Source organism: Podarcis tiliguerta, assembly GCF_965153285.1.
Source record: "Podarcis tiliguerta genome assembly, chromosome: 5".
Taxonomy (NCBI): domain Eukaryota; kingdom Metazoa; phylum Chordata; class Lepidosauria; order Squamata; family Lacertidae; genus Podarcis; species Podarcis tiliguerta.
The window spans coordinates 84521979-84539827 of NC_139538.1; the positions used below are offsets into that span (position 1 = coordinate 84521979).

A 17849-nucleotide genomic window follows, 5' to 3' on the forward strand; every position below is an offset into this window, starting at 1 on the left:
TTTAATTTTCTGCCCAAGCCTCTGTCACTTTAAGTGGTTGGTTCCTGTTCACTGACATACCCAGCATTTCCCTGAATCTGCCCGTCAGCCAGTCACTTCAAAGAGGGACAAGTTTAATTATTGTACTTTCCCCTTGCGGCCAGAACAATTGTTCATCATCATCATCATCATTTAGTTTTTATGAGCCACTGTGATACTGAAAATGAAATAATTAATGAGCAATTGGTCTGGCTTCAAAGAGGACACAATTTTCTCTCTCTCCCTTTTACTTCTGGGTTAATGTTTGAGTTTAGACAAAGAAGATTCCAACGAACTCCTCTCACATGGGAAATTAAGGGCTGATTCAGGAACATCACCCATATGAGTGAAAAGGAAGCTGCCAAAGTGGTAGCAACAGAAGCTACTTCAAAAGAAAGAAGAAAACAAAGGGATAGCTACAGGAAGAAGGGGGCATTTGCCCAAAAGAATGGATATATAATAGATTCTTGCCAATGGAAATGGACACTGTGAGATTTGCTTTATCGGGAATATGCTGTGTGGAACAGAACTTGTAATTTGCTGCAGCTAATTGCAGACAACCAGTGCCTTTGCAGCACCAAAGTGTCGCAGTATTGAAGCAACACAATGGGAAGCTGCTTCGCTCCGCCTCCACTTTGTGTCCGAGAAGTTCATAATGACAATTGTCACCAGCTTCAATGGCTGAAAAGGTTCCCCAGATGAGTTTTGGCAAGACCCAACCCAGCCTTAACAGGAAAGAGGTAACTCTGTATGAAGAGACTAAGTCAAGCAAGTATGCTTTGTTTTGAGTGTCTCCACCCCCATTGTTCTACCCGGACACTGAGGTCCAGCACCAAGGGCCTTCTGGCGGTTCCCTCACTGCAAGAAGCCAAGTTACAGGGAACCAGACAGGGGGCCTTCTCGGTAGTGGCACCAGCCCTGTGGAACACCCTCCCACCAGGTGTCAACGAGAACAACAATTACCAGACTTTTAGAAGACATCTGAAGGCAGCCCTGTTTAGGGAAGCTTTTAATGTTTGATGTATTACAGTATTTTAATATTTTTTTGGAAGCCACCCAGAGTGGCTGGGGAAGCCCAGCCAGATGGGCGGGGTATACATAATAAATTATTACCATTATTATTATTATTATTATTATTATTATTATTACTATCTCGACCTCTGTAAGAACAAAACCAGACAATATTGCTCACTACAAGGGACAAGCTTGATACTGACCAGTCCAGAGAGACTCTCACCTCTCCTGATGCTGTTGGATGGCTTCGAACACCTCGTCGTCTTCAATGTCCTGTGTCTTGTTTCTCAGACACTTATCATCTTCTCTTGTGTGCTGAGCAAAGGGGTCTCCTGGAGCAGCACACCCTTTCCCCAAGATTCCCGTGAAACTTGGATTGCTCTCGCTGTCTTTCTGGCTCTCGATGGCTGAATCCGCTTCATCTTTCTCAGCCAAGATATCATCAATGTTGGTCTCGTGGTAGCACCTCAAAGGGACAGAATCCAAGTCAGTCTCCGAGTACTTTATGGTTCTGCGGATAATTCCCGTTTCACAGTTTCCAGGTTTTGCACTGCCTGGTGGAGCCATCTCAATTTCCACCTCCACGTGGCACAAGCTGTGCTCGGGTCCCGTCCAATCTGGCTTTGGCTGAATCTGGTGGTTGGATTTCTTGAGCTGCTGAGGTGGAGGATCGGGTGTGTTATGAGGACGCACCCCTGGAATAGAGAGATCACGGGTTGCAAATAAAAACTACTCACTAAGTCCTGGCTGATGCTGGATCTCTGAGCCTTACATGAGAACCGTGGAACTCACAAAGAAATATGCCATATGTCAAAGGGGGAAAAGAACCCCTGGATGGTTAAGTCCAGTCAAAGGTGACTATGGGGTTGTGGCGTTCATCTCGCTTTCACGCCGAGGGAGCCGGCGTTTGTCCACAGACACCTTTCCAGGTCATGTGGCCAGCATGACTAAACCGCTTCTGGTGCAACGGAAAACCGTGACGGAAACCAGAGCACACGGAAACACATTTACCTTCCCGCTGCAGTGGTACCTATTTATTTACTTGCACTAGTGTGCTTTCGAACCCCTAGATTTACAGGAACTGGGACAGAGCAATGGGAGCTCACCCCGTCACAGGGATTTAAACTGCTAACCTTCTGATCAGCAAGCCCAAGAGGCTCAGTGGTTTAGACCACAGCACCACCCGCGTCCATATGTCAACACCTCTGGTTGTACAGTACAGACTGTGTATCCCAATCAGACAAAGAGAAAAATGGAGAAGAAAAACAAAAACAGACAGCGGAAGGAAGGAAGGAAGGAAGGAAGGAAGGAAGGGGCAGGTTCCCCCACATTCTAAAGTGTTTAGCATTTGTTAAAAGCTCCATTAATTGAGATTAATCCCAATTTGCTTGCACAAAGCTTATGCTGAGGTCAGACAATATCTGGTCATTACTGAGCATTCAATTCAACTTGTTTATGGGGAGGTTATACACCAATGAACCTGTTGGAATCATAGAATTGTAGAGTTGGAAGGGACCACGAGGGTCATCTAGTCCAACCCTCTGCAAGGCAGGAATGTTTTGCCCAACATGGGGCTCAAACCCATGACGCTGAGATTAAAAGTCTCATGCTCCACCAACTGAGCTATCCCATCATCCTGATTTGCCAAGTGTATGGTAAGACTTATTTCTGAGTAGACATGCCTTAAACTTGGTTGGGGAAGACTGCTTTGAATTGGGTAGGGTGAGCAACAATGGTTTGCTCCTTTCTCTCTCTTACTTTAAATACTTTTTTAAAGTTACCACATATAAAAGATGTATTTTTTATATTTTCAAGAGCGCAGTTGTTCTTGGTGGCTGCCATCATCATCTCCCAGAATATTCCTGAAGTGACACTGCTTTTCTTTCTTTCTTACAGTTTAAACTTTTAAAGGAGAGGGATGGGGTTTACTTCAGGCAACCTGTTTATTCAGCATTCATTCTAATCTGCTTTGCACAGAGCTAACGCAGTGGTTAGACTATGTCTGGCCTATATTGAACATTCATCCTGGCTTGTTCACGGGGTGTTTCCACACCTTCCTATTGGTCAATCGTCCATCTCACACTTTTGAGTATATTTCCCTGTCACACTCCTAACTGCAAAAAGTTTGTCATTTCTTTTTATAGTGAATTTGTTGTGCTAGAGCAACAGAGTGCTTTAGTGCGCTTTAATTGAGCAAACCCAAATTTCTGCTGTGAACTTGAAACCCTCCCACAAAATAGAGACAGATGGAGAAAGCAAGGGGTGGGGGAGAGGAGAGGAGACCATTACCACTTTCTGCAATGATAAGCACCCTTAAGCCAGGCATGGCCAAACTTGGCCCTCCAGAGGTTTTGGGACTACAATTCCCATCATCCCTGACCGCTGGTCCTATTAGCTAGGGATGTTGGGAGTTGTAGCCCCAACACAACTAGAGGGCCAAGTTTGGCCATGCCTGCTTAAGCCATATGAACAATTTTCCCCCCTCCAAAAAAGTCAATGAAATCTGCCTGCAACTTGCCCTTGTATGGGCACCTTTTCCAGCCCTACTTTAAAGGTATCCCTAATATATTTTAACAATTCGCGTACGCGGTGTTATGTATTCCCCCCCTTCAAATAAGAATTTAATTTATCTCAAATAAGAATTTAATTCCACCTTTTAACTTCGTGATTATTTGTGTATCAGCTAAAGCGCACATTATTCAATCGTCATAACTTCCTTGAAATTGAATAGTGTTTGGGGAGTAATCAGAGTTCTAACTCCAATTTCACAGACTGTTAAATCTTTTAAGGACTGTGGGGGTGATGGAAAAATCATAAGCAGAATCTCTTTCTGAAATACTTCCTCCCATTTTTTATATTTATGTTTTCTAATGGACTAACTGATATAATTGAAAAGATTGATAGGAAGGAAAGCATTTATTGTTCCTTTTCCTAATTAGTTCTTCATATCTGCAAATTCCCCTTCTTGCTTTTAATCATTTTAGTCCATTGAAACCAATTCTAGCATTCATCAAGGTCCATCCCAAATTCTTCAATGTCAGTATTAATTGTCTTAACAGATACGCATTTCATCTTGCAGTTTCTTCATCTCTTTCTCATTATTGTTTGTTTGTTTGTTTGCTTGTTTGTTTAAATCAGGGGTCGGCAAACCTTTTCAGCAGGGGGCCGGTCCACTGCCCCTCAGACCTTGTGGGGGGCCAGACTATATTTTGGGGGAAAAATTGAACGAATTCCTATGCCCCACAAATAACCCAGAGATGCATTTAAAATAAAAGGACACATTCTACTCATGTAAAAACACGCTGATTCCCGGACTGTCCGCGGGCTGGATTGAGAAGGCGATTGGGCCGCATCTGGTCCCCGGGCCTTCGTTTGCCTACCCATAGTTTGAATAGCTCAAGACTGGAAAAAACATCTTAGCTCACTGAAAGACCATATTCCTTCATACAAACCTGCCTGGGTCTCTGAGAGGGGGGGGGGGGCACTTCTCTCAGCCCTGTCACCCTCACAGCTGATACGGAAGGGGGGGGCATGTTTTCTTCACCTCCTTCTTCGCTACAATATATCCATTTATTTCCAATTGTCAATGTCAAAAGGGACTAAAATCTATAAAATTCATAGAAAATCAACGTGCCAATTTGCTCAATTTCTCTAGGACTCCATGACACCTCCCCTGTCCTCCATAATCCCTCAAGCAAGGTGTCAAGACCCTAATCCTGTCAAACCGCTCTGCCAAGCCTTTCCTCCGGGCAATGCCAGGTGGCAGACTATGCATACATGGACCATTGTCTTCTCATCACCGGGACTCAGGATGTGCTTATCTGCGCATATCTCCAGCTCTGCATATTCCCCCCTCCCTCCTCCATATGTTAATCCTGTGTAACCCAACCTCTTCTTAATGTATTCATGATGTAATCTGTGTAACCCAACCTCTTCTTAATGTATTTATGATGTAACTGGGATGTATTTTGCACTGTATTCTGGGACATGGAGGAAGTTTCAAAAGTTCATGTCACCCCTTTCTCGCTGTTCAATCTCGCCTTGAACCTGTTGCGCAATAAACATGGATCTTCTGCAGTTTGCTCCTGTCTTCGGCTGAGCTCATTTTCCTCCGCAGGGACCCGCGGACTTAGTCCGACGAGCTGGGTGGCAGAGCAGCCTCGCACCCAGATTTTACCGTAACACAGCCATGCTTGGTAGAGATGCAGGGAAGGGCCTTCTCCGTGGGGGCTGCTCCCAGACAACTGTGGAACTCCCTTCCTCAGAGAACCCAGACTAGTTCCCTCTGTGCTGTTCTTCTGCCGACAGCTGAAGACCTTTCGGCATTTGGGAACTGACTGATTTTACTGAGGGGACTGGTGCCATGTTGTGTTTATGATAATTATCTATATGTTTTTAATAGCTATCAAACACACACAGAGTTGTTTTTTAACGACCCCCATATTTAGTTGTTCTTATTTTATCTTTATGGGACGTGGGTGGCGCTGTGGGTTAAACCACAGAGCCTAGGACTTGCTGATCAGAAGGTCGGCGGTTCGAATCCCCACAACGGGGTGAGCTCCCGTTGCTCGGTCCCTGCTCCTGCCCACCTAGCAGTTTGAAAGCACGTCACAGTGCAAGTAGATAAATAGGTACCGCTCCGGCGGGAAGGTAAACGGCATTTCCGTGTGCTGCTCTGGTTCGCCTCGAGTCCCTGTCAGGGTAAAAAGCAGGGTATAACTAAAGCAGGGTATAACAAAAATCATCTCTACCTGATTCTAGATTCAGGTAGGTAGCCATGTTGGTCTGATGCCGTCGAAATAAAAAATTAAAAAATAGTCCAGTAGCACCTTAGAGACCAACCAAGTTTGTTCTAGGTATAAGCTTTTGTGTGCATGTATACTTCTTCAGATACACTGAAACAGAAGCCACCAGACCCTTATATATAGTGGGAGGGTGGGGTGGGGTTTTTCTCAGAAGGGTAGCAGGAGATGGGTGATTGGCTCAATGGATATGGTAAACCTGCTGACAACAGTTAACGACTGCAATTAGTCGATACCCCACCCCACCTTCCCACTATATTAAAGGGTCTGGTGACTTCTGTTTCAGTGTATCTGAAGAAGTGTGCATGCACACAAAAGCTTATACAGTGGTACCTCTGGTTAAGTACTTAATTCGTTCTGGAGGTCTGTTCTTAACCTGAAACTGTTCTTAACCTGAAGCACCACTTTAGCTAATGGGGCCTCCTCCTGCTGCCATGCCGCCGAAGCACAATTTCTGTTCTCATCCTGAAGCAAAGTTCTTAACCTGAAGCACTATTTCTGGGTTAGCGGAGTCTGTAACCTGAAGCGTATGTAACCTGAAGCGTATGTAACCTGAGGTACCACTGTACCAAGAACAAACTTAGTTGGTCTCTAAGGTGCTACTGGACTATTTTTTTTATTTTTTATAATCTCTACTTGAGACTTTATAAGTCAGTCTTAGGCTAGATGGGCCAATATTTATGGGTGCAGCATTAGGCAGCTTCACACAATCAGCCTGCAGGAAGGGTGTTTAGAAGCACCAGGCGGAATCAAACAAAGAGCAGGGCAGGCTCTGGTGCTTACTGATAAAAATATCTTATCAGTAAGCACCGGCTCTCCTCTTTGTTCGAAGGTTCATGCAATCACTCTGCCATGTCACATACTTCCCTGGCGACTGAGGTTGTGCACGGATGAGGCCATTCCTTTCTTTTACATCGCTCCACTTGGTCGCTGTATGTTTGGGCACTGTTCTTTGTACGGGTGCAGTCAAGAAAGATGTGCATCACTCACAAGTGTTGCTCTGCTGGGAAGCTTATGGGAGGATTTTTGGGGATGGAAATGCTTCCATTTGCTCCCTTTTGTGCCTGCAGTCTCTTTTCCATTTTTTGTCTGCCCACAGTCACAGCATCCCCTTGCAAGGAAAGGTTCTTGCCCAGCTTTTCCCAACTTGGTGGCCTCCTGGTGCTTTTGAATTACCATCAACCCCTGCCAGCATGGCCATGCCAACTGGAGCTTATGGGAACTGTGGCCCAAAACCAAGAGGGTACCAGGCCTCTTGTGTAACACTGTCAATCTCTTAGTTAATATTTCCCTTCCTCACCGCACAGTGACCTGGTTTGTATATCACTGCTAAGTCAGAGTATGGCTTACTGTGACTTCACAAATGGCTCCCAGAGAGTAGCTCATCCCTGCTTCACTCCTCCCCTGACTTTTGAGGTTAGTGCAGAATGGCAGCTAAAAGGTAAAGGGACCCCTGACCGTTAGGTCCAGTCGTGACCGACTCTGTGGTTGTGGCGCTCATCTCGCTTTATTGGAGCCGGCGTACAGCTTCCGGGTCATGTGGCCAGCATAACTAAGCCGCTTCTGGCAAACCAGAGCAGTGCACGGAAATGCTATTTACCTTCCCGCTGGAGCGGTACCTATTTATCTACTTGCACTTTGATATGCTTTCGAACTGCTAGGTGGGCAGGAGCTAGGACCGAGCAACGGGAGCTCATCCCATCATGGGGATTTGAACCGCCAACCTTCTGATCAGCAAGCCCTAGGCTCTGTGGTTTAACCCACAGCGCCACCCGTGTCCCTAGGATGGCAGCTAGGCTACAGTTAACTTAACATTTTGCCCAAACTCAGGATCATTCTTGTAACCGTAGGAGGAACTCTGGCTATGGATTGTGGTTAAGGTGGAGAGATACTTAGCCATGCTCTGGGTTCAGACGATGCACTAAACCAAACCTTGGCTTAGCTGCTGCACTTATTTAAAAAGTCCAGGAAGGAACAAAGTGGCTGCAGATTCCTCTTCGAGAGGCAGCACTAAGCCATGGTTTGTCTTAGCATGATGTGCAAACGCAACCACTGTCTATCCAGACACTGCAAGGAACGTATTCCAGGGGAAAAGAGCACCTCTCTCCATTTTTACAGAGCTTGTTGTTGTTGTTGGTAAAATTTGTATACCACCCTATACCTGTAGATCTCAGGGTGGATCACAACCTAAAAAGCTGTAACAGAGTCAGAATGAGGAGCACCTCCAGCAGGAAGTATAGAGTGTATCAGTTGCTTCTGGGGCATATCCCAGGAAAAATAGCTGGAGAGGACGCTATGGAAAACCAACTTCCAGCTTTCCTAGCCCTCAGGCCCTTGCACGTAATATCCCAGGGATGGACCTATGCAAAAGGAGGAGTTTCTCAGGATCTCTAGCAAATGGTAGGTCCACTTCCTCATAGGAAGTGAATGCTGCAATTCACATTTCAACACCTACAAAGGCTTGGATGAGGGTCCCCCTGTTCATCTCAGGTCTTTCCCACAGCTACCTTGTTCCAGACCCATGCATTCGATTCTCCTCTCCTTACATGTTTTCTTGTTGAATTTCAGCTTAACACCACCCAACCAGCAGCCCAGCTAATGAGAGCCCATTTTGCATTTCAAGCCTGCTATCTAAGGGTGCACGTCTACCGTTCCTGCGTTGTCTGAATCTGGCAGCCACACTAGACATTGCTTTATAAAAGTCAGCAACCGCCAGTATCCAAATGCGCCCCTGCTGTGACTGCATCCACAACAGTACCGTATGTGGAACTTCCGCCAGGACACCGTTTTTGAGGGTCGAATGCTGAAGAGATGCTGGTTTTCATATATGCAAATGCTCTCCCCTACCAGTACTTGCATCGAGCTCATTACCTGTTCCAGGAGGGTCCAGGGAGCCATAGAAGAATTCCCACTTAGCCTTGGCGATGCGCTGGGCGTGGGCGGAGCTCTCTCGGGAATATGCCCATGGACTCCCCTGTAGAAAAGAGAGAGAGAAAATGCTTATTTGTGAGGTTCCTTGCATGGGATGGAGGAAGATGGAGGAAGAAGGGGCAGAGGAGATGCCGTTCCTGGCAAGGAAGGGACTCTGAAGTACCTGGTACTGGGACTCCCCGCTCTGTGGGCTTCTCCGGAGCGCTGAGATGTCGTTGGAAGGGCTGATCATGCCGTTGGTAAGGGAGCTGGAGAGGCAGTTGGCATTGAGAGAATGTGGGCTCCCATTGCCCAGGCTCAGGGAAGACTGTGCTCCCAAAAGGAACCTGTTTCCAGCCAGGAGAGGGTCCGAAGCAGATGTCTCCAGCTTCAGCTTATGACTAAGGTGCTCTTGGCCTTTACCGCTGAGGGCCAGTGGGGCCTGTTCCACAGCAGGGCCAGTACCGGCCAAGACAGACTCATTCGTCTTCACTTTGATGCTCTCGTTTGCCTCTTGAGCGACAGGCTCCGGGGACGCTGCGGCGTTACGCTGTGGGGAATGTGAATTTTGGGCCACGGGGCAACCACTTCCCTGCTTCCTTGCCGGGCTTCCAAAATGGAGGGCTTCCCCTAGCTCCAGACTCCTGCTCAAGCCACTCTCCTTCCTGGACTCCACCAGAGGGAGGCCATTTAAAGTTTTAACGCTGGCCTTCTCGATGAAGCGGAAGGTCACCACAGAGCTTTGACCACCAGGGGCTGAGGCCACCAGGGGGATGCGGCTGCCTGGGGAGCCCAGCGAGGGCGGAGGCCTGCTCCTCAGCGGTGTGCATGGAGCTGTCACTCTCCCTGAGTTGGGGCAGTTGCTGTTGCCAAGGTAACCCATCTCCGTGACCTTCCGGATGAGGGAGCCGGTGCTGTTATACATGCCCAGTTGGGAGCGCTTGGCCTCCACGGTGAGCCCCTTGCGGAGGAGGTGGATCCTGCCAGCGTTGAGGTTGGGCGTGAGGCAGTGCTGGGGGTTCAAGGCAGCAGGTTCCGCATTCTTGGACGGCGACAGCCAAGGCCTCCTCTTCAGCTCTCGGGCAAAGCGCTGAGGGGACATGGCGTGGTCTCCCTCAGGGTGAAAGCACATGACTGCTCCTGCCTGGGACATCCTGGAGCAGGCGAAACAGATTCGGAGCCGAACGGGGAAAGGAGCAGGAGCAGAACTTCCCAAGCAGCGCTGAGGTAAGAAATCCAGCGGGAGTAAGCCGTGCTACGTGGCCCTGAAAGCGATAGAAAAAAGTCAGAGGTGAGGATCTCAGTGGCACATTTGATTTAGAGGCACGCTGAGATAGGGAGGGAGAGCTTGCGAACCTACATTGCAGGAGTCCACAAACAAGGCTAGAGAACAAGGAGCAGGGAACGAGGGAGAGCTCAGTTGGTAGAGCAGAAGACTCTTGATCTCAGGGCTGTGAGTTCAAGCCCCGCATTGGCAAAATATTCCTGCATGGCAGGGGGTTGGCCTAGATGATCCTTGTGGTTCCTTCTAACTCCATGATTTTAAATTTAGAAGGGAAAAAAAAAATTTTTCCAGCCTGAAGGCCAAATTCTCTTCTGCGCAACTTTCTGAGGGCCACATGGCAGTGATGGGCAGGGCCAGAGGCAAAAGTGATCAGGGCAAAAATGTATATATATATTTACTTGGTTTCATGGTTTATTTTTCACAAAATAACTTCCTATAAGGAAGCATCCTTGTGAGTGAGTTACTTTGAAATTGTAAAAAGAACTGCATTATATTGCCCAGTAATCCCGTTCTTGGAAAAATCTCTAAAACAAACATGTTATGTTACTTATTAAAATATTAATAGTCTGCTATTTCATTCACAAAAGCAGTTTACAACAAAAAATGCATAACACCACAGAAAAAAGTTAACTACAGACTTCAATTAACCAGTGCAGAAAGATGTATTCTTAGTTGGCTGCATAGGCCTGGCAGAATAGAAAAAGGTTTATGTATTGTATTTTATTGCCTTTTATACCCCACATTTCCACCAAGCAGATCACGGTGACGTATACAGTTCCCTTCCTCCCATTTTTATCCCCACAGCCACCCTGTTAGGGGGGTTCGGCCGAGAGGTCCAAGGTCACCCAAGGAGCTTCGTACCCGAGTAGGTATTTGAACCCTGGCCACTCAGGTCCTAGTCTGACACTCTAACCACTACAACATACTACAGGCGTTCAAAAGTTTAAACAGAAGGTGCCCGCTGAACTTCTAGTGACATAGTGCCCAGTGGCGTAGCGTGGGTTGTCAGCACCCGGGGCAGGGCAAGTAATTTGCGCCCCCTAACCCCTGGATTTGTGCCCCCTAACCCTAACCCCCAGATGTTGCGCCCGGTGCGGCCGGCCCCCCCTGCACCCCCCACGCTACGCCACTGAAAGTGCCTCACAATAACGGGCCAACGATACTATTTCTTGTTATCAAGTGAGCCTCGCCAACTCGGGTATAAGGGCTCAGGCGATTCCTGAGGTAAACCTTGACCTAAGTTGTTCAGTTATGCAGATAATGTTTGGAGAAGCCATATTTGATTAATAGAATACCCGACATCTAGTGGGCAGGGCTTTTAGGCTGCGATCTAGAATCTAGAATCTAGAACCGGCTCCTCCAGGTTGTCAGTTTTTTTCAAAAAAGAGGTTAACTGTCACATATCTCAAGGTGTTTCATTTCTCTCAGTCAGTATGTTACTATGCTACATTTTTCTATTAATGCTTTGTTACACACACACACACAGACACACAGACAGACACACACACACACACACACACACGTGAGCCATTTGCTTCACTGAATGAAAAGACAAACTAAAGAAGGAGAAGGTGGAATATCTTACACTGGGTGAGTAATGAGATATTTCCTTGACAGGAGGGCTGATTTTTAGTCACCCCACCCCTCCACAAGACAGAGAACAGCAAGAATGGGAACCATGTTTTTCTTTGAACAGCTAACTGCAAGATAGCCATCATTAATTTTGCCACAGGTAGTTAATTCTATTTTAAAAAAAATTTTTTTAAATTAAATTTTCCATTTTAACAATCCAATCCGATCAGATTAAATATTCCAAATTATACAAATACGTATCATATAGTCCAAATATTCTGCAAAATTATAAATTTTTATTGGGACTTCCCATGCTTCAAGTTCGGGGAGGCTCTGATCATCTTATATCTTTACTGCCTTGAGTTTCCGATAGTTAATTCTAAGTTTGTGAAACTCTAGATGGGGGGGGGGGTGTCCCATTAATCTCATACCCTCCAACATTTCTCCAATCAAAATAGGGATGTCCTATTCAATAATAATAATAATAATAATAATAATACCCTGCCCATCTGATTGGGTTGCTATATCCACTCTGGGCAGCTTCCAACAGGTTATACAAAAACACAACAAAAACATGAAACATTTTAAAAAAACCTTCCCTATACAGGGCTGCCTTCAAATGTCTTCTTATAGGTTGTATAGTTACTTATCTCCTTGGCTTGGGAGTCATGTAACTCCATACCCTCCGACATTTCTCTGACGAGAATAGGGACACCCAAAGGAAAAGCAGGACATTCCAGGATCAAATCCAAAACTGAGAGGGCTTCTGTAAATCTGGGACTGTCTCTGGAAAATAGGGACACTTGGTGCTGTGATGTAGTATCGATCTCAGGGAAAGAAAGAGCACACATGTACCATTCACAGTGGCGTAGCGTGGGTTGTCAGCACCTGGGGCAAGGCAAGTAATTTGCGCCCCCTAACCCGGGGCAAGGCAAGTAATTTGCGCCCCCCCGCTGCACTGTCCCTCCCCCAGATAGTCCCTCGCTCTCTCTCCGCACCACACTGCACGCCTGGCACCCTCCCCTCTACAGTGGGCGGCGACCCGGCGGCTCGGATCGGATTCGCACAGCCAGCACTGCAGTGAGAGAGAGTGAGTGAGCCAGGTAGGGGCAGAGAGCTGCGAGTGCGAGCGCGCCCCCCCCCAGATGTTGCGCCCGGTGCGGCCGGCCCCCCTGCACCCCCCACGCTACGCCACTGGCCATTCATCAGATATGAGGAATGGCGGCATGGTTATTTTGCTCCTCCAAGTACTCAGGTTGGGAAGCTGATGAATAATAATAATAATAATAATAATAATAATTTATTATTTATACCCCGCCCATCTGGCTGAGTTTCCCCAGCCCTTTGAGCGGCTCCCAATCAAATGTTAAAAACAGTACAGCATTAAATATCAAAAACTTCCCTAAACAGGGCTGCCTTCAGATGTCTTTTAAACATAGGATAGCTGCTTATTTCCTTCACATCTGAAGGGAGGGTGTTCCACAGGGTGGGTGCCACTACCGAGAAGGCCCTCTGTCTGGTTTCCTGTAACCTCACTTCTCGCAATGAGGGAACCGCCAGAAGGCCCTGGGCGCTGGATCTGAGTGTCTGGGCTGAACGATGGGGGTGGAGATGCTCCTTCAGGTATACAGGACCGAGGCCGTTTAGGGCTTTAAAGGTCGGCACCAACACTTTGAATTGTGCTTGGAAACGTACTGGGAGCCAATGCAGATCTCCCAGGACCGGTGTTATGTGGTCCCTTATGTGAAGAGGCTCTCGCCACATAGAAACGACATCCGGCATGAAGTGGCCATGGATAATATCTTGAGCTCACCCAACATGCGTTGGTGCTTGAGGCTTATAAATGAGAATGGGACCTCCGCCTATCTCTAGTGGGTCCATACTAATGGTTGTGTGAAGCTTCTGTCCATTTTAGTGGGATGTGCAGGAAACGCTCCCAGTGTAGTGTGCGAGATCTGTCTGCCTCCCACTCCGCCTCCCCAAATCTTCTCTCTCCACCTCTGACAGTCCCAACTACCTGCAGCATTTTCTTCAAGATGGCCCCGAAGATTTTAGCCAGAAGCCGCCATAATAAGCTGCCCGAACGTAAAGAGGCTTTGTTAAAAGTGAGGGCAAGGACCAATTACTCTCATCATTCAGCACAGAAAGAGCAAGAGATTATGGGATAGCAGTAATGGGCTTTGGCAGCATCTGGCAAAAAAAGGGGGTGATTAAGAACCTGCTCAGCAGTAGATGGCCTCCCCAGCAAGTCACAGCAGGGATTAATCAAGACCTCCCATTACTTATGGCACAGAAAGCTCATCAACAGGACAAGTAGAAATGTCGGGATCAGCATCTTCTCTGGTGGGGGAAGGGATGAGCAAAGGAGGATGCTCACGATAGCCACCTTGCCTGCCGAGAGTAGAATGCGCTTTATTTTTCTTTATTAAAGGCCAGTCTACAATATTGTTTTCCATTGGATTATTGGAAATCCCATTGAATCGTTCCACCGGCATAAATCTGGGAAGTGAAGCGCTCTAAGAAGTGAGACATTGCTAGTGCCACAAATGCACACCAACTAAATCACTCTGGACCACAGTAGGGGGTCACGAATTCAGCTGCTAAACAATTCTGAACAGGAATTGGCAGCAGTACCTTCAGAAAACTGATGGGCTTAGTTTATGTCCTTTGGAGGGAAAGTGCATCTAAGACGAGGCGTGGCTGTACGCCATACTTCTTGTTCCTGGTTTCTCCATAAAGTCCAGTTTCTATGCCCCAACCCACTCTCATTGCGATTGCAAAAATCATAGGTTCCAAGATATGATTATGGTGGTGAGACTTTTATATGCACAAAAATGGAAAGACACGTCATTACCAACAATGGAGGAATGGTTGTTAAAATTATTGGACTTAGCTGAGACGGCAGAATTGACATGTTTCATCAAAGAAAAGCTTTTGCTAACATTTGCTAAAGAATGAAAGCCACTTATCGACTTTTTGCATGAAAAAGAAAATGAATTAACGACATTTGGGTTTGTGGATTGAAGATATTGTTGGTTCATAGAAAGTAGTTTTGCTGGGTGTTATATTGGAATGGATGAATTGAATAACTTATATATAGCTGACAGGTGAAGAACTGGAAGTTCTTTATTTTCTTAACTTTTTCTCCTTTTATTGTTTTCTTTCATTAATTTTGCTCTCTTTCTCTTTTCCCTTTATCATCCCTCTTTCTATCTTTCTTTTCTTTTTGGTTTGTGTTTTTAATTAGATAAACTTTTTAGTTCCGATAAAAACAGATATTTGATAGTAATCTCTGTATCCCTTTTTTCCATATTCCATTTTTTTTATAAAAAGAGATTACAAAAATCAGACTTAAAAGAAAATTGGGCTCTTTATAAAAGTTGTACTGTGAAAAGAAAGGAACAGTGCAGTAATGGCTTCATGTACCAGGGGCAATGAGGAAGAATACAAAACATGTGCCCAACAGCTGTGGTACCTGGAGACTTTTGTAAGTATTACTTGCCTGTTTTCAAAGTCTACTTCTACATCTACAGTATTAGAAAATACCCCTATGGAAAATATGGAAAAGAATTAGCAGGAGAAAGAACATTTGGTTTGGTGGCAGGACATGAAGAAGAACCAACAGAAGTGGAGAAGAGAGATAAATAAAGGACAAGATGGTGTTGGAAATCTTAACTTGGAATGTAAATGGACTCAATAAAACTAAATGCAATAAGATCGAACATGTGGCAAAAAAGTTAAATTTGGATGTGATCTGCTTTCAGGAAATGCATATTGTGAAGATACATAGAATAATTCTGATCAATAGAAGATTGGGAAAGGACCTTGTGGCCTCTGACGTAGGAAAGAAGGGAGGCGTGGTAATGTATATAAAACCAGAATTAGATCCAAAGCAATTATTTAAAGATGAGCAAGGAAGAATATTGATAATACAGATAACATCACAAGGAGAGAAAAAATGTTAATAGGCATATATCCACCAAAGGAGGGGAAAAAACTGACTTTTATAAGAGACTTGAAGAAATTCTATTTAAATATTTGAAGGAAAATACAATCTTGATGGGAGATATGAACGGTGTAGCTTCCCTGGAATGGGACAGGACTACAAGAAGAAGCGATACAAAAGAAGGGACGTTACCCAACAGGCATGGCGGCAGAAGTCATTGCACACAGAACTGTGACAAATTCACAACCCACAACTGTGCACCTGCAATGTCCCATTCGCTTTTGCGACCACAGTTACCAGAGTGCAGCCCTATTGCCTCTCTGGGATCTTTGCTGTATTCAGGTGCTGAAAATCCCAAACCCCAGCACTGAACATTTCTTCTGCCCATGTGCCAGTTCACAAGGCAGATGCTAGAAGAATGACCCAGTGGGTGGATGGAGCTGTCTAGCTCAGGCAAGGCAAACTCCAGCCCTCCAGATGTTTGGGACTACAATTCCCATCATCCGTGACCACTGGTCCTGTTAGCTAGGGATGATGGGAATTGTAGTCCCAAACATCTGGAGGGCCATATCTGGCCATGCCTGCCCTACAGTGTTTCCCAAACTTGGGTCTCCAGCTGTTTTTGGACTACAACTCCCATCATCCCTAGTTAGCAAGAGTCAGGGATGATGGGAATTGTAGGGAGGGGTCAGGCATCTATTCTCCGATCTTCTGCTCTTGTTTTCCTTGGAGATATAAAAGCAGGCTTTTCTTCAGCATGTGTAGATAGAAAGTATTGGGTTGACTTGTAAGAGGTGTGTGGCATTTTGACATATTTCTGTTTAAAGGCTGGTCTTGTCTTAAACCAGTTTTAAAAGACTCACATAAAATATATCTGGAGGGCTGGAGCTTGCCTATGCCTGGTCTAGGTTGAAGGTGGAAACTTTTTTTCCTGGGAAAGTGGTCCTGGAGTTATTGCATTATTGTCCGCCCGTCCCCCGCTCAAATCCCCATAGACTTTTTGTTCATAGCAGTAAACAGCAATCATGGACCACTAGAGATGGACAAAATCACTGGGTTCCAAAAGATTATTCCAAAGCAATTTTTGATTTGTCAACACCACAGAGTCAAAACCTCCTTTGGGAGGTTTAATAAAACAGACAAACATTGGAGGCAGGGGTGGGGAAGTGGTTTTTTATCTAGATCCGCATTCTCCCAGGATATCTCTCAGGCTGCATATTGGGGTCACCTTGTCTTTCTCCCTAATAGCCACCTCATCCTCCCTCTTTCCCTGTCCCAAATTTTCTCTGCCTCCTCTTTTCTCCCCAGCTGCCACCCCAACAAAAGTCACCTCCCCCTGCCCTGTGAGGCACTTAGGATTAGAAAGAAGACGCCCACTAAACTGCCACATGGTGATGACTGGGGCTGAGGAGAAAAGGCCACAGATCTGACCTGTGGGCTGCTGGCTCCTTCTCCCAGACTGAAGCCTTATCCTAGATCACAGCAGCTGAATTAGCAATTTATGCATATAGTTATAATTCATTGTTTTTGTAATATGTTGAGGACAGCTGTCAGTCAAAAACACAGCACTGAAATGTAATTAAGTGGTGTGAGATAAGCCCGACACCTTGCGCTGAACTAGGAATGGATTTTTTGTAGGATCCAGGTTATTAGGTCATTAAAGGTCACAATGCTAGCTTCTGAATGGGCTGTATCTAACGAGCTTAGGTGGGTCTACTGTTTTCCTGGTGTGGCTCCAACAATCTGAATGGAAATCGCATAATTTCTTTATAAAGAATGGAAATCTCCTTAGTTCTGTTGCCAAGCCCAATGGTCTACCTGTACCTTAATTTCTAGGAATTGTTAACCAAAGAAATGCACAAATTAAATCTTTGACCCAGAAGCTTTTACTGCCTTTTAATGGACGTTTATGATAAATACACAATACAGTTCCTTAAGTTACTCCTTACCCCATTTAAACACCTTGCCTTGCTTACATGCCCAGTTCGTAAAGAGAATTTTCCCACCCCAGGATTTCTTAAGCATGATAGGGGCAAGTGTGTTCAAGGAAAATCCACCGTGAGCCAGGGAGAAAGCTTAGGTGACCGGATCAGCTGACTGGAGCATGACTGCTCCTGTGAAATAACAGCCACCACTGATTTTCCCTTTTAAATTTGAAATGGGACCCCCCTCCTATTGTATATGGAGGTGTTCTTATTGGAACCATATTTGCATAGGAGACCTCCACAGCAAAGAGCACCTATCAACAGATTCAGCCGTTGCATCAACTGCACCCTGTTTTGGATAGCTTGAGCACTGTGAA

At 45.8% G+C, this 17849-nt stretch overlaps 2 protein-coding genes across 8 annotated transcripts in view; one reads left to right on the forward strand and one right to left on the reverse strand.

The window, feature by feature from the left end:
- PSD (pleckstrin and Sec7 domain containing) overlaps positions 1-9897 on the reverse strand; it is a gene marked incomplete at its 5' end in the record, with an annotated part of 111179 nt that extends 101282 nt beyond the window's left edge. For 2 of the 3 annotated variants that reach the window (XM_083440322.1, XM_083440321.1), the window contains 3 exons: positions 1256-1727; positions 8706-8808; positions 8929-9897. In XM_083440322.1, coding sequence (XP_083296448.1) covers positions 1256-1727; positions 8706-8808; positions 8929-9897 — 1544 coding nt within the window. Of the gene's footprint in view, positions 1-1255; positions 1728-6697; positions 6830-8705; positions 8809-8928 lie in introns of those variants that run through there. The other variant, XM_083440323.1, reaches the window with a different exon arrangement.
- FBXL15 (F-box and leucine rich repeat protein 15) overlaps positions 9840-17849 on the forward strand; it is a 33811-nt gene continuing 25801 nt past the window's right edge. For 2 of the 5 annotated variants that reach the window (XM_083440557.1, XM_083440561.1), the window contains exon 1: positions 11424-11619. The gene's annotated coding sequence lies outside the window, so the exon portion shown is untranslated. Of the gene's footprint in view, positions 9972-10963; positions 10984-11186; positions 11254-11423; positions 11620-17849 lie in introns of those variants that run through there. The other 3 variants (XM_083440558.1, XM_083440559.1, XM_083440560.1) reach the window with 3 other exon arrangements.